The 21,688-nt window shown below is 44.2% G+C and overlaps 2 protein-coding genes across 3 annotated transcripts; one reads left to right on the plus strand and one right to left on the minus strand.

The window, feature by feature from the left end:
- Positions 1–10,096: 10,096 nt before the first annotated feature.
- Positions 10,097–15,284, plus strand: LOC120049537 (type I phosphatidylinositol 4,5-bisphosphate 4-phosphatase-A-like). Of its 2 annotated transcripts, XM_038995786.1 has the most exons (9): positions 10,097–10,308; positions 10,766–10,883; positions 11,069–11,147; positions 11,281–11,387; positions 14,166–14,283; positions 14,372–14,424; positions 14,516–14,606; positions 14,830–14,964; positions 15,024–15,284. In XM_038995786.1, the coding sequence occupies exons 1-9, from the start codon at positions 10,221–10,223 to the stop codon at positions 15,030–15,032; spliced, it is 798 nt and encodes a 265-aa protein (XP_038851714.1). In that variant the 5' UTR covers positions 10,097–10,220; the 3' UTR covers positions 15,033–15,284. The 2 variants fall into 2 exon arrangements, with proteins under 2 accessions (XP_038851714.1, XP_038851713.1); XM_038995785.1 differs by having other exon boundaries at positions 14,830–15,284.
- A 3,074-nt stretch (positions 15,285–18,358) lies between these two features.
- Positions 18,359–19,849, minus strand: LOC120049186. Its single transcript, XM_038995415.1, has 2 exons — positions 19,389–19,849; positions 18,359–19,224 (listed from the first exon to the last, which is right to left on the minus strand). The coding sequence occupies exons 1-2, from the start codon at positions 19,845–19,847 to the stop codon at positions 18,538–18,540; spliced, it is 1,146 nt and encodes a 381-aa protein (XP_038851343.1). The 5' UTR covers positions 19,848–19,849; the 3' UTR covers positions 18,359–18,537.
- Positions 19,850–21,688: the final 1,839 nt, after the last annotated feature.

Here is a 21,688-nt window from a genome sequence, read left to right on the forward strand (position 1 = left end):
GACCAGGTTACAACATAAACATGTCCCCAAAGTTTCAGGTCTGCCTCGTTAAAAGAGTTCTTCTGAGATCTTTTCTGAATGCAAACAACACATTTGTAAGATAACCAGTAATGATATGGGTAATAAGAACAACACATTTGACCGAGACTTGACCATACCTGGTCGTAGAAGATAACCATGACGAACACTCCAAACAACACCGACTCAACCAGGAGTATGATGTAGTGAGCTCTGAGAAGGGGCAACAATGAAAGACAGAATATACATCATACAAATTAGACTTGTACATCTCTTCCATCTATCCTCTCTCTCGTTCTTCACTCACACAATAAGGTGTTTGCTGGGAGACTCCTCTCCTTCTTTCTCTCCTTCCCCGTCTCTCTCGCTTCGTATTCTCCACACCCAGGCTGACACCACCAGAGCCATGGAGTAGAGACTGGCCATACCTGGAGAGAGACGGATGAGAGAGAGAGACAGATGAGAGAGAGGGAGGGATGAGAGAGAGGGAGAGAGAGAGGGGGGGTTGAGAGAGAGGGGGGGATGAGAGAGAGAGAGGGGATGAGAGAGAGAGAGGGGGAGGAGAGAGAGAGAGGGGATGAGAGAGAGAGAGGGGGATGAGAGAGATAAATTGTTGTTTTATATAATAAATAATCAGTGGAGGCTATTGAGGGGAGGACGGCCCATAATAATGGCTGGAAAGGTCTGACTGCACAGAGATGCTTGGGGAAATGGTCTCAACGGGGGACCAGCGTGTGTTTCAGGGGAATGGGGTGTTTCTGATCTCCATCACCTACGACTTGACATTGGTTTATCAAATCTCCCCATTTTGTTGGCCAATTCTACTCAATCGAAATGGCCAGAAACAAGGACCTTTCTTCTGAAACTCGTCAGTCTATTCTTGTACTGAGAAATTAAGGCTATTCTAAGAAACTAAAAGTTCTCGTACAACACTGTGTACTACTCCCTTCACAGAACAGAGCAAACTGGCTCTAACCAGAATAGAAAGAGGAGTGGGCGGCCCCGGTGCACAACTGAGCAAGAGGACAAGTACATTAGAGTGTCTAGTTTGAGAAACAGACGCCTCACAAGTCCTCACCTAGCAGCTTCATTAAAAACACCAGTCTCAACGTCAACAGTGAAGAGGCGACTCCGGGGTGCTGGCCTTCTAGGCAGAGTTGCAAAGAAAAAGCCATTTGTCAGACTGGCCAATTAAAATAAAAGATTAAGATGGGCAAAAGAACACAGACACTGGACAGAGGAACTTAGAAGGCCAGCATCCCGAAGTCGCCTCATAGAACACTATGAAACATCTGGGAAACCAGGCCTGTTATTCATAGCTGCCGTTGAAAAGGTTTTTGATAAAGTACGACTGGAGTTTATATAAATGCCTGGAACATTGACATTTTGGAGAATCTTTTATAAAAGTTATGTATAGTAACCCGAGGTGTAAAATAATAAACAATGGCTACTTCTCAGAAAGTTTAAAACTGTCAAGAGGAGATAAACAAGGTTGTCCACTATCGACATATCTATTTATTATGGCCATCGAAATGTTAGCTGTTAAAATCAGATCCCACAATAATATAGAGGCATTAGAAATCCAGGGCTTAAAAACAAAGGTGTCATTGTACGATGATGATTCATGATTCTTTTAAAATCAACAATCTGAGTCACTCCACAGCCTCAGAGAATCTAGATACTTTTTCTATCCTCTCTGACCTAATTATGATCAGTGTTCTATATTACGTATTGGATCACTAAACAATGCAACGTTGAGAGACTGCAAAGCTGTCATCAAGGCAAAGGGTGGCTACTTTGAAGAATCTCAAATATATTTAGATTTGTTTAAAACTTTTTGGTTACTACATGATTCCATGTGTGTTATTTCATAGTTATAGTGTCTTCACTATAATTCTACAATGTAGAAAATAGTAAAAAATAAAGAAAACCCCTGGAATGAGTAGCTGTATCCAAACTTTTGACCGGAACTGTAAATATTTGCCCAAAAAATATATGGGGGATTGGAAATGACGCAGACAATTACATTGATGGAAGCTACAATCTATCTGCAAAATTAAAGCTGATCGACCCCCCTAAAAAAATACAAAAATACAAAGAATGGCTGGAACGGAGCTAACGAATGGCCCACCTCTCTCTATCCACCTCTCTCTATCCACCTCTCTCTCTATCCACCTCTCTCTCTATCCACCTCTCTCTCTATCCACCTCTCTCTCTATCCACCTCTCTCTATCCACCTCTCTCTCCGTCCACCTCTCTCTATCCACCTCTCTCTCCGTCCACCTCTCTCTATCCACCTCTCTCTCCGTCCACCTCTCTCTCCGTCCACCTCTCTCTATCCACCTCTCTCTCCGTCCACCTCTCTCTCTATCCACCTCTCTCTCTATCCACCTCTCTCTCTATCCACCTCTCTCTCTATCCACCTCTCTCTCTATCCACCTCTCTCTCTATCCACCTCTCTCTCCATCCACCTCTCTCTCTATCCACCTCTCTCTCCGTCCACCTCTCTCTCTATCCACCTCTCTCTCTATCCACCTCTCTCTCTATCCACCTCTCTCTATCCACCTCTCTCTCTATCCACCTCTCTCTCTATCCACCTCTCTCTCCATCCACCTCTCTCTCCATCCACCTCTCTCTCCGTCCATCTCTCTCTATCCACCTCTCTCTATCCACCTCTCTCTATCCACCTCTCTCTCTATCCACCTCTCTCTCTATCCACCTCTCTCTCTATCCACCTCTCTCTCTATCCACCTCTCTCTCTATCCACCTCTCTCTCTATCCACCTCTCTCTATCCACCTCTCTCTCTATCCACCTCTCTCTCTATCCACCTCTCTCTCTATCCACCTCTCTCTCTATCCACCTCTCTCTCTATCCACCTCTCTCTCTATCCACCTCTCTCTCTATCCACCTCTCTCTCTATCCACCTCTCTCTCTATCCACCTCTCTCTCCGTCCACCTCTCTCTCCGTCCACCTCTCTATCCACCTCTCTCTCCGTCCACCTCTCTCTCCGTCCACCTCTCTCTCCGTCCACCTCTCTCTCCGTCCACCTCTCTCTCCGTCCATCTCTCTCTCTATCCATCTCTCTCTCTGTCCATCTCTCTCTCTATCCACCTCTCTCTCAGTTGGTGTCCATTATAACAGATGAAACTCCTATAGAACATATGAGGAACAGATTGATGAAAGACAGAACATCGATCACCAGCAGCACCTCTGAGCCGCCACCGACACACGTCCCACACACACGGAAGCCCAAACTAGCCCTGCTCCGAGAGGTCTTCGGGAGAGGTGTGTTATTCAACCGTCTGGTTCTGCTCACAGTCTTAAAGAATTCTTAACATATAGTAACATATTTATAACATAACTCTGTCTCTGTTTCCCCCCCCCCCCCCCCACGTCCTCGTCTCTCAGGGTCGGTGTTCTGTTGGCTGTTCCCTCTACATTCCAGTCCCCCCACCGTCGGTGGAATCAGCTACTCGGCTGTTCCGGATTACGATGTCTAACGTTCCCGCGACGTTCAAACAACATTCTGTGATAGCATTTTAACATTCCTTCAACGTTGTGGTTACGTTACGGTCATAATATAATTAGGGTTGTCAAATTAATTTAATTTTAATTCGTGGCCATTAGTTTATCGCAATTCATCACAATGTTTGACACACACACACACACACATCCTCTCTCACACACACACACACACACACGCACACACACACACACATCCTCTCTCTCTCTCTCTCACACACCATAGCCTTCTGCCTGTGCCATCCAAACTGTGCATAGCGTAGTCAGTGGTCAAGTTATCAGGTTTCTATCCCGTTAGGTAACATTGACTAGCTAGCTAAACAATGTTGTTTGTTATCAAACCAAACAATGTGTTTAAAAAACGTCCGGCGACATGCACACGAATCCGCGAAAGAAAGAAAGAAAATGCATATCTCTGAAATTATTTTGTCTCGCGGTCTAAAGTAGTAGCTGTGTTGCGTTTTAAAAGGTTTCAGTGTTAGAAATGGAGATACGATTAACATTTTTTTTTTACAGCGATAAACATGTCACGTTAAAAACACGTGAACTTTGACAGCCCTAAATATAGTATATAGGTTAATATCAGAGGTTACTGAAATGTAGTGAAATGTTTGGTTAACTAGCGTTCCCACAACGTTAGGGGATCATGGTAACGTTCCTTCAACGTTGTGTTTGCGTTAGGGTCAGGTCACTGAACGGTTACATTGAAGTTTTTGTTACTGCAGTTTTACGTGAAGGTTAGGGTTAGATGTTGAGGGAAGGTTAGATGTTGAGGGAAGGTTAGATGTTGAGGGAAGGTTAGGGTTAGATGTTGAGGGAAGGTTAGGGTTAGATGTTGAGGGAAGGTTAGGGTTAGATGTTGAGGGAAGGTTAGATGTTGAGGGAAGGTTAGGGTTAGATGTTGAGGGAAGGTTAGATGTTGAGGGAAGGTTAGATGTTGAGGGAAGGTTAGATGTTGAGGGAAGGTTAGATGTTGAGGGAAGGTTAGGGTTAGATGTTGAGGGAAGGTTAGATGTTGAGGGAAGGTTAGGGTTACAGTATAATGTTACAGGAGTGGGTATTGATACGATATTACTGATTATACTACTGATGTATTCTGACTTGTTACACACACACACACACACACACTACCACTACCACACACACACCCACTACCACTACCACACACACACTACCACACACACCCGACCACACACACACACACACACACTACCACACACACACACACTACCACACACACCCTACCACACACACACACTACCACTACCGCACACACACTACCACACACACAGTCAGAATTTGTCTCAGTGAAGGGATCACTTGGGTTGTTGCCTGTGAGGAAAGATGAATCTGAGCATGATTTATTAATATAGGCTACTCAGCTTTCCATCTCTACCTGTGTGTGTGTGTTTGTGGCTAAACTTTTTACCTACCTACCGATCAGACCTGGGGTTCAAATACTTTTAAAAATAATTTTAAATGATTTGAGCGTTTGCTTCAGTCTGCCTCGAATGCCAGATGGCCAGGGTTTGTACTTTTGGGACTTTTCTATTTTTATTTTTTTTAAAGTGGAGAAGCTCAATCAATCCCAGATACTTTTTCTGAAATTATGTAGAATAGTATTTGAACCCAGGTCTACTACCTGTACTTACACTGAGTATAGAAAACATTAGGAACACCTGCTCATTCCATGACAGACTGACCAGGTGAATCCAGGTGAAAGCTATAATACCTCATTGATGTCACTTGTTAAATCCACTTCAATCCGTGTAGATGAAGGGGGAGGAAACGGGTTAAAGAAGGATTTTTAAGCCTTGAGACAATTGAGACATGGATTGTGTATGTGTGTCATTCAGAGGGTGAATGGGCAAGACAAAATATTTAAGTGCTTTTAAACGGGGTATGGTAGTACGTTCCAGGCGCACCGGTTTGTGTCAAGAACTGCAACGCTGCTGGGTTTTTCAGTTTCCCCGTATGTATCAAGAATGGTCCACCACCCAAAGGACATCCAGCCAACTTGACACAACTGTGGGAAGTGTTGGAGTCCACATGGGCCGGTATCCCCGTGGAACGCTTTCAACACCTTGTAGTCCATGTCCCGACCAATTGAGGCTGTTCTGATGGCAAAAGTTTGATGTAGTATGCTAGGTACTCAACATTAGGAAGGTGTTCTTAATATTTAGTATGCTAGGTACTCAACATTAGGAAGGTGTTCTTAATATTTAGTATGCTAGGTACTCAACATTAGGAAGGTGTTCTTAATATTTAGTATGCTCAGCAGTCAACATTAGGAAGGTGTTCTTAATATTTAGTATGCTAGGTACTCAACATTAGGAAGGTGTTCTTAATATTTAGTATGCTCAGCAGTCAACATTAGGAAGGTGTTCTTAATATTTAGTATGCTAGGTACTCAACATTAGGAAGGTGTTCTTAATATTTAGTATGCTAGGTACTCAACATTAGGAAGGTGTTCTTAATATTTAGTATGCTAGGTACTCAACATTAGGAAGGTGTTCTTAATATTTAGTATGCTAGGTACTCAACATTAGGAAGGTGTTCTTAATATTTAGTATGCTAGGTACTCAACATTAGGAAGGTGTTCTTAATATTTAGTATGCTAGGTACTCAACATTAGGAAGGTGTTCTTAATATTTAGTATGCTCAGTGTACAGGTGTATTTTATGTGTTCTATTCATATGAAGGGGAGATATGGTGTTTGTCCCAAACAGCACCCTATTCCCTATACAGTGCACTACTTTTTGACCAGAGCCCCTACGGTGTATTCTGTAGGGAATAGGGAGCCGTTAGGGATACAGACTCGTTTTTTAAATCTTGATTTTGTTTGTTGACAGCGGAGTGGAATGTATATATGTGTGTACAGAGGAGAAATCATGTTTCATGATGACGTTTACATTTATTAATATATTGATATTTACTGTGTGTCTGTCCCAAATGGCACTCTTATTCCCAATTTAGTGCACTACTCTTTAAAGGGGATAGGGTGCCATTTTGGACGTATTGTGTGTATCTCTGACTGTGAACTACAATTGTTTGTGTTTTCTAAATGCTGCTGGGACTACTGCATTATGTGGAAGTAAAATAAAACGTTTAAATCTGGTATTTATTTTGTGTGAGGAGTATTTGAAATGAGGGTGTATATTTAACATGTTTTTTATATTTTCCTAAAAAAGGGATAAAAATGTTTTTATAGCATTTTGAGATTTTATCTACATCGGGTAGGAAAACTCTGGTCCCGGAGTTCCTTCAGCCGTTTCATGTTATAACCGACCTGGAAGACCAGATGTGTTGAATTTAGGCAATCACCGAACTGATCAATTAGCTCCGTTGGTCAGGTGTGGTGCCTAGTTGGAACATCATACCTGCAGTACCTGCAGCGCGACAGGAACAGAGTTGCCTTCCTCTGTCATACAGAGCAGTGAGGAGGAGATGCACGGACCCTTCGTGTCCGGAAGTCATTGTAGCCAACACAGAGCAGTGAGGAGGAGATGCACGGACCCTTCGTGTCCGGAAGTCATTGTAGCCAACGGCGTTCTGTAGAGTTGCTATTTTCTCGAGTTTTCTTGCGTGAATTAACTCGTGACATTCCTGGATTACTCATTATCTTAATAAAGTCCTGATTTTAATCAACCAATACGATAGTCGTTTGATTTTTTTTTTTATGTAAAAGAGGTTGTTGGGGATAGGCTGCCCGTTGTCACAGTTCCAAGACCAGTCAGAAACTTCCAGCTATAACCCTACGCCAATGACGCCGGTGGATCTCAAAACTGACCTTGGGATCTGCGTTAAGTAGCAATGATATCCTTCACCGCCGTCGTCTTCCGACACAACAGATCGAAACAGTCATAGCTACTGAAGTTTCTTCGCAGATAATCTCTTAGTTTCCCCGATTGGAGTAACACTTCATTTTAACGGGTCCTTTATTATAGAGTAATTACACAGGTATCGTAGTTAATTGTAATAACTCAACTTTTTTATTTAATCTTTTTAACTGTAATAACATGTAACTGGTGGTAGTTTCAGTTTTAATTAGAGGTGTAAAATGTAAAAACAAATGCTTCTTACCATGCTTGTTACAAATGGGCAAGTTTTCACTAAATTCACAAATTTTTTAAAGGTTTAGTTTCTTCTCAGCTGCGTCCGATTCAGTAACAACGGGCACAAGGTTGTAATCGCTTGTGGACAGATGCGCTGGGTGTCTGAGATTTAAAGTTTGGAGGCTATAATTTACCTACCTGTGAATGAAGACTCTTCAAAATCTCCACTCAATGTTGTTGCCAGCACTTGACACCCCCCCCCCCCCCCCCCCCCCCAAAAAAAACTTGGTTTACAAAATCAGATGTACAGAGCTGTGAAAAAGTATTTTCCCCCTTTCTGATTTTCTCTATTTTTGCATATTTCTGATACTGAATGTTGTCAAATCTTCAACCAAAACCTAATATTGCCCTTTCCCACCTGGACAAAAGGAACACCTATGTGAGAATGCTGTTCATTGACTACAGCTCAGCGTTCAACACCATAGTGCCCTCAAAGCTCATCACTAAGCTAAGGACCCTGGGACTAAACACCTCCCTCTGCAACTGGATCCTGGACTTCCTGACGGGCCACCCCCGGGTGGTAAGGGTAGGTAACAACACGTCTGCCATGCTGACCCTCAACACGGGGGCCCCTCAGGGGTGCGTGCTCAGTCCCCTCCTGTACTCCCTGTTCACTCATGACTGCACGACTCCAACACCATCATTAAATTTGCCGATGACACAACAGCGGTAGGCCTCTTCACCGACAACGACGAGAGAGCCTATAGGGAGGAGGTCAGTGACCTGGCCGTGTGGTGCCAGGACAACAACCTCTCCCTCAATGTGATCAAGACAAAGGAGATGATTGTGGACTACAGGAAAAAAAAGGACAGAGCACGCCCCCATTCTCTTCGACAGGGCTGTAGTGGAGTAGGTTGAGAGCTTCAAGTTCCTTGGTGCCCACATCACCCACAAACTATCATGGTCCAAACACACCAAGACAGCCGTGAAGAGGGCACGACAACACCTTTTCCCCCTCAGGAGACTGAAAATATTTGTCATGGGTCCTGAGATCCTCAAAAGGTTCTACAGATGCACCATCGAGAGCATCCTGACCGGTTGCATCACTGCCTGGTACGGCAACTGCTTTGCCTCCAACCGCAAGGCACTACAGAGGGTAGTGCGAACGGCCCAGTACATCACTGGGGCCAAGCTTCCTGACATCCAGGACCTCTATACCAGGCGGTGTCAGAGGAAGGCCTTAAAAATGGTTAAAGACCCCAGCCACCCTAGTCATACACTGTTCTCCCTGCTACCGCACGGCAAGCGGTACCGGAGCGCCAAGTCTAGGTCCAAGAGGCTTCTAATCAGCTTCTACCCCCCCAAGCCATAAGACTCCTGAACATCTAGTCAAATGGCTACCCAGACTATTTGCCGTGCCCCCCCCCCCCCCCCCCCCCCTCTCTCTTTACACCACTGCTACTCTCTGTTGTCATCTATGCATAGTCACTTTAGTATCTCTACCGACATGTACGTACTACCACAAATAACCGGTGCCTCTGCACATTGACTCTGTATCAGTACCCCCCTGTATATAGTCTCTCTATTGTTATTTCACTGCTGCTCTTTAATTACTTGTTACTTTTATCTCTTATTCTTATCTCTATTTTTTGTAAACTGCATTGTTGGTTAGGGGCTCGTAAGTAAGCATTCCACTGTAAGGTCTACACCTGTTGTATTAGGCGCATGTGACTAATAAAATTTGATTTGATTTTTAATTATATACCTGATGTTACCAGTGAATGCAGTTTTTGTGAACTAGAAACTGAATCTATTGAACACTTATTCTGTCATTGTTTATATAGTGAAGTGTTCTGGACTGATGTCAAACTATATCTTGGCAACAAAATACATAGAGCCATTGAAATATTTAAGTTTGACATATTATTTTACTACACTGATTCCACAATTGAAATGTATGTCGTAAATCTATTTTATTAGGTACATTTTTTTCATACACAAATCAAAATGTAATTTTTATTAGATCTGATTTGGAAAACTATTTCGAGTCATTAAAACGTTTTAACAAAGCAAAATGTATTTGCTACATGTCTGTATTTCAATTGATATAATGTGGATTTGAATTATTATATTTAATTTGTTTCTCTTCCTTATTGCTTTGTGGGAATCCCTCTGGCTGTTCTGTTTTTTGAAGAAAAAAGATATATATATAAATATTTCTTTTTAACCGGCCTGGTCTGTTTTTCAAGCGTTCCCTAAAATCTCGCGTTGTTGCGCCCCGGTGAAGAAGCCGTGGCTGTACATTGAGCTGTAATAAGTGACCGTGTGATGCGTGGATGTGGCGGGCAACAACAACAAACCAATCACTAGACGACTTCCGGCCTCCCGATTTATATTGAGGACGACAATTGGTTGAACATCCCGTCCATCACCTGCGTAATGACTAACGAGTCATGTGACAGAGTGGTTTTTTTTGTTTGTTGCTTCCTTCTTCCTGGTTTCCCGTGATCATGTGAATACTTCAGCTAACTAGGTTCACTCAGTCGTCCCGGCCATACACACTACCCCGGTTTGGGCACTCGACACCCCGCTACAGCCTGCGCTGGTTCCCAATAGCTACGCTATGTCGGATGGAGAGCGTAGCCCGTTGCTTTCGGACCAGCACGACGGGACGAATGGTGCCTCGTATGGCTTTCCCCCGAGGCCACAGAGTGAGTAACTAGCTATAACAACAGCTGGCTTTGGCTATGTTACTTAGCTGGCTAGCTAACAACAATAGCTAACTACCTAGCTAGCAACAGTAGCTAACTAGCTCGCTAAGGTCAACTAGCTAGCTTAGCTGGATGCACTATAAGCTGTCTAGCTAGCTAGTTTATTAACAACTCGGCTATTTACTGTTTTTTTCCCCGTAGCTACTAGCTGGCTGAATAGTAACTACCTAGTAGAAGAGGGTATTTATCCAGCAATAACAACTGATTTCACTTCCATATTCTATTTCTAGACAGTCATGTGTACTCAGAAGTGAAAGCTTTTGTGTGAACGAATCATTCCTCTTAAAAAAAAAATGTATTTCCTGTCATACCCTCTCTCTGCCTTTCATACCCTCTCTCTGCCCCCCCCCCCAAAAAAATATATTACCCACCTCTCTCCTCCCGTCCTCTGCCCCAGGTTTCCCTCCATTCCTCAGCCCCAGTGCCCCCCCTCCAGTCCTGTTCGGTGAAGCCCCCCCTCCCTACTCTGCCCTGGGCAGCCCAGACATTGGCAGCTCCCCCATCATCAGTTGTAGGTAGGTAGCCCAGCAACACACACACACACACACACACACTCTCTATACATCCTACCTCAGCAGATGAACCTGTCCTTTTAAATCCCTGGCTGGGGACTGGATAAACGGGGTTAAACATTTAGCAGAAGGCAAATCTGTTGTTTTACTGTAACATTTGGACAATAAAGTTGTATTTTGTATTATAGGGTGTGTCAGAGTGCCATCAACGTGGAGGGAAAGACACACCAACACGTAGTCAAGTGCATCATCTGCAATGAGGCTACGGTGAGCAGAATGCAGACACAGTTCTATCTACTTACAACACACACACACACACACACACACACACTGGCGACTGATGGAAGGATACTATTAAGTAGTTATCAGAACTAACTCTTATCATCGTCTCTCTCTCTAGCCTATAAAGAATGCTCCAGCAGGGAAGAAGTATGTCCGCTGCCCCTGTAACTGTCTCCTCATCTGTAAAGTCACCTCACAGAGGATCGCCTGTCCCCGACTTTACTGGTGAGAGATGGAGATAGGGGACATAAAGTCGGGTAGAGAGAGAGAGCACCGAGGTAGAGAGAGAGAAAGGACAAGGTTTGGTAGGGAGAATGGGAGAGGGAGAAGATTGGAAGGATCTAGGCTAGAGTCCATTCTGTTGCTGATCTAGGCTAGAGTCCATTCTGTTACTGATCTAGGCTAGAGTCCATTCTGTTGCTGGTCTAGGCTAGAGTCCATTCTGTTGCTGGTCTAGGCTAGAGTCCATTCTGTTGCTGGTCTAGGCTAGAGTCCATTCTGTTGCTGATCTAGGCTAGAGTCCATTCTGTTGCTGGTCTAGGCTAGAGTCCATTCTGTTGCTGGTCTAGGCTAGAGTCCATTCTGTTGCTGGTCTAGGCTAGAGTCCATTCTGTTACTGATCTAGGCTAGAGTCCATTCTGTTACTGATCGAGGCTAGAGTCCATTCTGTTACTGATCGAGGCTAGAGTCCATTCTGTTACTGATCGAGGCTAGAGTCCATTCTGTTACTGATCTAGGCTAGAGTCCATTCTGTTACTGATCTAGGCTAGAGTCCATTCTGTTACTGATCTAGGCTAGAGTCCATTCTGTTACTGATCTAGGCTAGAGTCCATTCTGTTACTGATCGAGGCTAGAGTCCATTCTGTTACTGATCGAGGCTAGAGTCCATTCTGTTACTGATCTAGGCTAGAGTCCATTCTGTTGCTGGTCTAGGCTAGATTCCATTCTGTTACTGGTCTAGGCTAGATTCCATTCTGTTACTGATCTAGGCTAGAGTCCATTCTGTTGCTGGTCTAGGCTAGAGTCCATTCTGTTGCTGGTCTAGGCTAGAGTCCATTCTGTTACTGATCAAGGCTAGAGTCCATTCTGTTACTGATCAAGGCTAGAGTCCATTCTGTTGCTGATCAAGGCTAGAGTCCATTCTGTTGCTGGTCTAGGCTAGAGTCCATTCTGTTGCTGGTCTAGGCTAGAGTCCATTCTGTTGCTGATCTAGGCTAGAGTCCATTCTGTTACTGATCGAGGCTAGAGTCCATTCTGTTGCTGGTCTAGGCTAGAGTCCATTCTGTTGCTGGTCTAGGCTAGAGTCCATTCTGTAACTGATCTAGGCTAGAGTCCATTCTGTTGCTGATCTAGGCTAGAGTCCATTCTGTTGCTGATCTAGGCTAGAGTCCATTCTGTTGCTGATCTAGGCTAGAGTCCATTCTGTTGCTGGTCTAGGCTAGAGTCCATTCTGTTGCTGGTCTAGGCTAGAGTCCATTCTGTTACTGATCGAGGCTAGAGTCCATTCTGTTACTGATCGAGGCTAGAGTCCATTCTGTTGCTGGTCTAGGCTAGAGTCCATTCTGTTGCTGGTTTAGGCTAGAGTCCATTCTGTTGCTGGTCTAGGCTAGATTCCATTCTGTTACTGATCTAGGCTAGAGTCCATTCTGTTGCTGGTCTAGGCTAGAGTCCATTCTGTTGCTGGTCTAGGCTAGAGTCCATTCTGTTACTGATCAAGGCTAGAGTCCATTCTGTTACTGATCAAGGCTAGAGTCCATTCTGTTGCTGATCAAGGCTAGAGTCCATTATGTTGCTGGTCTAGGCTAGAGTCCATTCTGTTGCTGGTGTAGGCTAGAGTCCATTCTGTTGCTGATCTAGGCTAGAGTCCATTCTGTTACTGATCGAGGCTAGAGTCCATTCTGTTACTGATCGAGGCTAGAGTCCATTCTGTTGCTGGTCTAGGCTAGAGTCCATTCTGTTGCTGGTCTAGGCTAGAGTCCATTCTGTAACTGATCTAGGCTAGAGTCCATTCTGTTGCTGATCTAGGCTAGAGTCCATTCTGTTGCTGATCTAGGCTAGAGTCCATTCTGTTGCTGGTCTAGGCTAGAGTCCATTCTGTTGCTGGTCTAGGCTAGAGTCCATTCTGTTACTGATCGAGGCTAGAGTCCATTCTGTTGCTGGTCTAGGCTAGAGTCCATTCTGTTGCTGGTCTAGGCTAGAGTCCATTCTGTTGCTGGTCTAGGCTAGAGTCCATTCTGTTGCTGATCTAGGCTAGAGTCCATTCTGTTACTGATCAAGGCTAGAGTCCATTCTGTTGCTGGTCTAGGCTAGAGTCCATTCTGTTGCTGGTGTAGGCTAGAGTCCATTCTGTTGCTGGTGTAGGCTAGAGTCCATTCTGTTGCTGATCTAGGCTAGAGTCCATTCTGTTACTGATCGAGGCTAGAGTCCATTCTGTTGCTGGTCTAGGCTAGAGTCCATTCTGTTGCTGGTCTAGGCTAGAGTCCATTCTGTAACTGATCTAGGCTAGAGTCCATTCTGTAACTGATCTAGGCTAGAGTCCATTCTGTTGCTGATCTAGGCTAGAGTCCATTCTGTTGCTGATCTAGGCTAGAGTCCATTCTGTTGCTGGTCTAGGCTAGAGTCCATTCTGTTGCTGGTCTAGGCTAGAGTCCATTCTGTTACTGATCGAGGCTAGAGTCCATTCTGTTGCTGGTCTAGGCTAGAGTCCATTCTGTTGCTGGTCTAGGCTAGAGTCCATTCTGTTGCTGGTCTAGGCTAGAGTCCATTCTGTTGCTGATCTAGGCTAGAGTCCATTCTGTTACTGATCAAGGCTAGAGTCCATTCTGTTGCTGGTCTAGGCTAGAGTCCATTCTGTTGCTGGTCTAGGCTAGAGTCCATTCTGTTGCTGGTCTAGGCTAGAGTCCATTCTGTTACTGATCGAGGCTAGAGTCCATTCTGTTTGGTGTGTCAGGGGTTAAGGATTGTAACTGATCGTGTGTGTGTGTGTGTGTGTGTGTGTTCCAGTAAGCGTGTCATGAACTTGGGTCTGGTGCGTGCTGCCGGGTCGGGTTCAGACAGTCCAGGACCTCAACAACTCGCTGGGGTCAGAGTGGTCTGTGGACACTGCAGAAACACATTCCTGGTAGGACCGTGTGTGTCTGAGGGAACGGGGTTGGGGGTAGTAGTAGTAGTGGTGTAAACTAACAGTAGTGTACTGTGTGTGTTGTCAGTGGACTGATTTCTCAGACAGAACGTTAGCCAGATGCCCCCACTGCAGAAAAGTGTGAGTCTATATACCATCTCACATCAACTTATTCCTTTTACCGTTCTTCAACTCTGTTTCTGTACTGACTTCCTGTTTATCTCTGTTGCAGCTCTTCTGTTGGCCGGCGGTACCCCAGGAGGCGGGGCTTGTGGTGTTTCCTGTTGTTTTTGGTTTTCTCTGGCGGCACGGCAGGACTAGTGGTGAGTTTAGTTTCTGAAGACACTATTTCAGTCACAATCGTGTGTGTGTGTGTGTGTGTGTGTGTGTGTGTGTGTGTGTGTGTGTGTGTGTGTGTGTGTGTGTGTGTGTGTGTGTGTGTGTAGGTGGGAACATGGAAGCCAGAGGGAACTATGCTTAGTACTCTAACCTCTGTTTCCCCCTCTGTCTGTCTCTGTCTCTCTCTCTATCTGTTTCTCTCTCTAGGTGGGAACGTGTAAACCAGCCTTGCTCCACAGAGGGATTTATGCCGCTTGGGTCTTCCTGATTCTCCTGACTGTACTGAGCATGTGCAGAATGATCTACTGGGGCTGTCTGAAGATCAGCGAACCCGTACAGAACATCACATAGAGGGGAGAGGAGCCCGTACAGAACATCACATAGAGGAGCCCGTACAGAACATCACATAGAGGGGAGAGGAGCCCGTACAGAACATCACATAGAGGAGCCCGTACAGAACATCACATAGAGGAGCCCGTACAGAACATCACATAGAGGAGCCCGTACAGAACATCACATAGAGGAGCCCGTACAGAACATCACATAGAGGAGCCCGTACAAAACATCACATAGAGGAGCCCGTACAGAACATCACATAGAGGAGCCCGTACAGAACATCACATAGAGGAGCCCGTACAGAACATCACATAGAGGAGCCCGTACAGAACATCACATAGAGCAGTGGATCTCAAACTGAGGGGTCGACAGGGGGCGGCACGGGGTCCTGCTTTAAACTAAACTCTTGAAAATTATAATAGTAGAATGCACAAGGTACAGTTTCTAAATTGGGTAGTACATCATCAGGTCCTCTTGTCATGTCATCATCGTAGACCTTAGGGAGATATGTGTAACGTGTCAAATGTCAGCTAACATTTTCTTTATTAAGGTTTTTTTTAGGCCATAGATATTGTTGTAATTTTTTTAGTCACTCAAATATCACATGAATAGACATTAGAAAAATTGCAGAATGTATAGAATTGCAGCAACAAAAAAATGCTTTAAAACTGCAACATTTTCTTTGCACCACGTGACAAAATGTGTAGAATTTCAGGAACTATACTTTAAACCTGCAAAATTCTCTCCACCAACCAGAGGGATTTGAACAGTTTGTGTCATGAACAGAGCTTGTAACCATAGAAATATACGTGGGGGGGGGGGGGGGGGGTTCCTCAATGCTGGGAGAGGGACCCCGAGTTAAAACAGAGAACCCCTGACATGGAGGGGAACAGAGAGAGGTACTGAGGGAGATATGGTATAGGAAGGAGCGTGAGAACAAACATATTAACAGGACCAAGTCAAACTAGATTAAACTGTCAAACCCTATCTCAGTCTGGAATAACTAACCGGTCTTAGGGTGTGTGTCCCAAATAGTACACTATTCACTATGCAGTGCACTCAATGTTTGACCAGGGCCCTATTCCCTATATAGTGCACTACTTTAGACCATGGCCCTATAGAACCCTATTCCCTATATAGTGCACTACTTTAGACCATGGCCCTATGGAACCCTATTCCCTATATAGTGCACTACTTCTGACCAGAGACCCATAGGCTCTGTAGTGTGCTATATAAATCTGTGGTCAAAAGCAGTGCACTATATAGGAAATATGGGGCTGAGCCTTTGACTGGCTGGACTAATAGTCCCCTACTGGACTGGCTGGACTAATAGTCCCCTACTGGACTGGCTGGACTAATAGTCCCCTACTGGACTGCCTGTTAGGACTAATAGTCCCCTACTGGACTGGCTGTTAGGACTAATAGTCCCCTACTGGACTGGCTGTTAGGACTAATAGTCCCCTACTGGACTGGCTGTTAGGACTAATAGTCCCCTACTGGACTGGCTGTTAGGACTAATAGTCCCCTACTGGACTGGCTGTTAGGACTAATAGTCCCCTACTGGACTGGCTGTTAGGACTAATAGTCCCCTACTGGACTGGCTGGACTAATAGTCCCCTACTGGACTGGCTGGACTAATAGTCCCCTACTGGACTGGCTGGACTAATAGTCCCCTACTGGACTGGCTGTTAGGACTAATAGTCCCCTACTGGACTGGCTGTTAGGACTAATAGTCCCCTACTGGACTGGCTGTTAGGACTAATAGTCCCCTACTGGACTGGCTGTTAGGACTAATAGTCCCCTACTGGACTGGCTGTTAGGACTAATAGTCCCCTACTGGACTGGCTGTTAGGACTAATAGTCCCCTACTGGACTGGCTGTTAGGACTAATAGTCCCCTACTGGACTGGCTGTTAGGACTAATAGTCCCCTACTGGACTGGCTGGACTAATAGTCGCCTACTGGACTGGCTGGACTAATAGTCGCCTACTGGACTGGCTGTTAGGACTAATAGTCCCCTACTGGACTGGCTGTTAGGACTAATAGTCCCCTACTGGACTGGCTGTTAGGACTAATAGTCGCCTACTGGACTGGCTGGACTAATAGTCGCCTACTGGACTGGCTGGACTAATAGTCGCCTACTGGACTGGCTGGACTAATAGTCGCCTACTGGACTGGCTGGACTAATAGTCCCCTACTGGACTGGCTGGACTAATAGTCCCCTACTGGACTGGCTGGACTAATAGTCCCCTACTGGACTGGCTGGACTAATAGTCCCCTACTGGACTGGCTGGACTAATAGTCCCCTACTGGACTGTATATATATATTCACTCAGTCTCTGCAGTCATTGTTATGTGATTTATTTTTAAATAGTTGGGTTTATTTTCTATTGTAGAGTTGTCTCCTGTTGTCTGTCACCCTCTCTGGTTAATTGTTATAATATCTAACTATGGAGAGTCCCAAATGGTATCCTATTCTCTACTATTATTGACCTGGGCCCTATGGGCCATAGTGCCCTACTTTTGACCAGGGCTCTATGGGCCATAGTGCCCTACTTTTGACCAGGGCTCTATGGGCCATAGTGCCCTACTTTTGACCAGGGCTCTATGGGCCTTAGTGCCCTACTTTTGACCAGGGCTCTATGGGCCTTAGCACCCTACTAATGATTAGATCTGGTCCAAGGCGTTACGTACAGACTTGCTGGTGCTTGAACCTGCTAGATACATGTAACAACCTGGACCAGAGCTACCTAACAATTATACAGCTGAATAATAATAAGTCCTGTTGTCTTATATTCTGAGTAATGTTGTGAAACTAAAATACTTTTAACAAACCTCTGTGTGTGTGTGTGTGTGTGTGTGTGTGAGAAATATGCATAGGCAGACTGGGAGAATAGTACATTGTTAAAAGTCTAAGCCGTTGTGGGGTTTAAGTTAACATGGCTTTGCTTTAAGCTGGTTATACTATGGCTCATTTAGATATTTTATTTAGAATTTTAGGGCCCTTTTTTAGGTATCAAAATTATAATATTTTTTTGATCAAATACTGAATTTGGCCTTTACTTCTATAGCCCAGAGAAATGCATTGAATTACACATTCATAAATGGCAAATCAGACCGTCAACAAATAAGAAATAAGTGTTTGTCCTGTATCTAGGAGACATAAGCTCAGGAAACGTGTTGTTTTTACAACATCTCGCCCGTTTCCTGGGTAGGGCACAAAACTACCTTCTTACTCCCAATTGACCAAATGCTTCGGACGCTACAAACAGAAGTTGGCACATCGACGGTGTCGACTTCAGATGAGTACACTGACAATGACGGGGGACTTGGAGCAAAATGGAGACCACCAAAAAATACACATTTTTATTGTTGTTGGACAAAAGACTAATCACAAGGAATTCAGGTAAAATGATTTTAATCAAGGAAGTCTTAAAATATACCCATGAATATATACAGAAACATATTGATTGCATTTATGTAATCAATATTTGAAATTATTACGGTATATTCATGTCAAATACAATATCTATTTGGGCTATTTGCGGTCAATACCATTGCATTTGTCCGGCAGCTAGATTCAGTTGTCTATCTGTTCTACAGCCCTTCCGGAAGGACAGGCACACTCATCATCCTCTTGCCCATGTCCATCTCTTCCTCCGTCCTCCCCATCCGAATCTAAATCTTCCCCTGCTAACCTGAGCTGTAAACCACTTGAACACTGCTGGGGGAATACACTGACTTCTCCTCCGGGGTAGATTACGTTCAGTTTTTCATACAGATCTGTCAACGCAAGTGGTTTCAACCTTTTTTTCCCACACACCTCTGCTACATTCTCGCTCCAATATCCCTTGGCCATCCACTCACCCAGGTTTCTGTTGTAACAACAATAGGCAGACCACAGGTAAGATGGGATGTTCACTCGGTTCTTCAGTGTGTCGCTGTTACTGGGCACCGCTCCGGTCACCACGTAGGCTTTTATCTTGTTGTTAGCATCCTTGCAGTTGTTCTCAAGAATCTTTTTGACACTTTTCTCCATGTTACACCAGCTAAATGCATTTGAGGACACTGCTTGCGGAACGCAGTTCGTCAGGGTAAAGGTGGAATTCTTGCTTTCTATATCATGCGCATGCTCATTTGGAAACATGTGACCTCTGTTCACCTTGTGTGTGTCCTCTGCCCCAACATAGTCTTCTTTGACAGCCTGATTTGGGTAATTGGTTCCCGGCGTAGCCAGTGCCATATTGGGATCTTTCTCTTCATCCAGCTACAGGAACAATATTTATTTGAAACACTTTTAAGATACACACTTCACAAATCTATTGACAGAGTATTCACACATCTTACACATACAGTATGTTACAGTATATGTCCAATCATTTTAATAAATAAGATTTTCATTAATGCACAAAGAATGAATGAATCAATTACCTGGGGTTCTATCTTCCATGCTGGCCTTTTGATGCTGTCGCTCCCAGAACCAATGAAGGTGTAGGCTGAGAACACAGGGATCCTGTTGGCCGTGTCATAAAGAGTTGCATACCTGTAGATGTTGTCGAACAACTGGCAAATCGGTTTGTAATGGTTCTGTGCAGTCCCATCAAGCAAAATACCCGGGATATTTGGAGTCTTCTCATCCAGGAAGAACCCCTTGCACTTTGGATCGAACTTCACCACCACCTCTGAGAGCGCAGTGTGAAGGTAAGAGAAAAGAAGAAGAGCAGAGAGATGCGTCAGTACCCCCATCATCATCACTTGAAGACTGTCACCACAGAGACAAAGATGAAGTTGCAGAGACCAGTTGTTTTCAGAGACGACTCCTTCATGTGTCAAGACAAAACAGGGAGGGTTGGTTTGCATAAACTGTTCTGTGGCTGCATTTACGCACATAACCCAATTCATATTTTTTTTCTCCACTAATTGATCTTTTGACCAATCACATTAGATCTTTTTACCTCAGCGCTTTTTCAGAGCCAATCTGATTGGTCAAAAAAGGTGGTACCATAAGGTAGGACCATTCTAGCCAATGAGAGGGCAGATACGTGTGTGAACAACAGGCCATAGAGATAGATAGAGGAGTCATCTTTGTATCTGTGCCATTATAACGTCTGTGGCAGCATGGGCAGCGCCATAGAGGTGGTTTCTGTTTAAAGTAGTCCATTTTCTCTTCATTGGCTGATCGCTCCCAACTCATAGAAATACCAGTTGACTATTTAAAATGATGGAAGCCCTCAATGGCTAGGTCCATGTTTAAAATTGGTTTATATTCAATATGAGTCCTCTATCTATCTCTATGACAACAGCACAACTCACATATAAAGTTTTTTTTTTCAAAGTTGCCAAAATCCCACGAGTCCATTTATATCCGTGGTAACAAACTAACCATTATGAAAAATATATATTTGGTTAAATAAACCTTGCGCAGTGGTGTAAAGTACTTAATAAAAAACACTTTAAAGTACTACTTAAGTATTTTTGGGGGGTATCTGTACTTTACTATTTATATTTTTTGACAACTTTTACTCTACTACAGTCCTAAAGAATTAAGGTACTTTTTACTCTACATTTTCCCTGACACCAAAAAGTACTCGTTACATTTTGAATGCTTAGCAGGACAGGAAAATGCTCCAATTTATACATTTATCAAGAGAACATCCCTGGTCATCCTTACTGCCTCTGATCTGGAGGACTCACTAAACAGAGAACATCCCTGGTCATCCTTACTGCCTCTGATCTGGAGGACTCACTAAACAGAGAACATCCCTGGTCATCCCTACTGCCTCTGATCTGGAGGACTCACTAAATACACATGCTTCATTTGTAAATTATGTCCGAGTGTTGGATTGCGCCCCTGGCTATCAGTCAATAGAAAACAAGAAAATAGTGACGTCTGGTTTGCTAAATATAAGGAATTTTACTCAAGTAGTATTTTACTGGGTGACTTTCACTTTTACTTGAGTCATTTTCTATTTAAGTATCTTTACTTTTACTCAAGTATGACATAACGGTACTTTTGCCACCACTGGCCTTCCTCACTTCACGGGCTTATTTTTTCATGGACCGATTTTGGGTGGAGTAAAACCTTCCTCTCTGGCCATAATGTGTCACAACCAAACATTCCCTATTCCGAAGTGTAACCATGGCTGCGTTCAGTAAGTTTTAACGCTCCGGAACATTCAATTGAACGGAAACTGTACTGTACTGAACGACCAGTTGATAAAAGGGGTAGGGGTTGGGTTGTGGGTTAGGGAACACTGTCAGCATGTCCACTGCCCTTTTAAATACGTCACTCATTGCTCCAAGCCACGCCATGACACACCCACCAAACAGAAGCTAACGTACCTCAAAGTCTGTACTCTAGCCTCTTTCACCACTTCCTGTAGAGTCATCTATTGGACTCTAGCCTCTTTCACCACTTCCTGTAGAGTCATCTATTGGACTCTAGCTTCTTTCACCACTTCCTGTAGAGTCATCTATTGGACTCTAACCTCTTTCACCACTTCCTGTAGAGTCATCTATTGGACTCTAGCTTCTTTCACCACTTCCTGTAGAGTCATCTATTGGACTCTAGCCTCTTTCACCACTTCCTGTAGAGTCATCTATTGGACTCTAGCTTCTTTCACCACTTCCTGTAGAGTCATCTATTGGACTCTAGCCTCTTTCACCACTTCCTGTAGAGTCATCTATTGGACTCTAACCTCTTTCACCACTTCCTGTAGAGTCATCTATTG

The sequence above is a fragment of the Salvelinus namaycush genome, chromosome 6 (assembly GCF_016432855.1).
Source record: "Salvelinus namaycush isolate Seneca chromosome 6, SaNama_1.0, whole genome shotgun sequence".
NCBI lineage: Eukaryota > Metazoa > Chordata > Actinopteri > Salmoniformes > Salmonidae > Salvelinus > Salvelinus namaycush.

Bases quoted from the DNA above. Each gene is read 5' to 3' on its own strand.
- LOC120049537 (XM_038995785.1), top strand. From the start codon at position 10,221: ATGTCGGATGGAGAGCGTAGCCCGTTGCTTTCGGACCAGCACGACGGG. The intron at 10,884-11,068 runs GTAGGTAGCCCA...TTTGTATTATAG, and splicing joins TCCCCCATCATCAGTTGTAG to GGTGTGTCAGAGTGCCATCA. The intron at 14,607-14,829 runs GTGAGTTTAGTT...TTCTCTCTCTAG, and splicing joins GCGGCACGGCAGGACTAGTG to GTGGGAACGTGTAAACCAGC.
- LOC120049186 (XM_038995415.1), bottom strand. From the start codon at position 19,847: ATGTGCGTAAATGCAGCCACAGAACAGTTTATGCAAACCAACCCTCCC. The intron at 19,225-19,388 runs GTAATTGATTCA...TTGTTCCTGTAG, and splicing joins CATGGAAGATAGAACCCCAG to CTGGATGAAGAGAAAGATCC.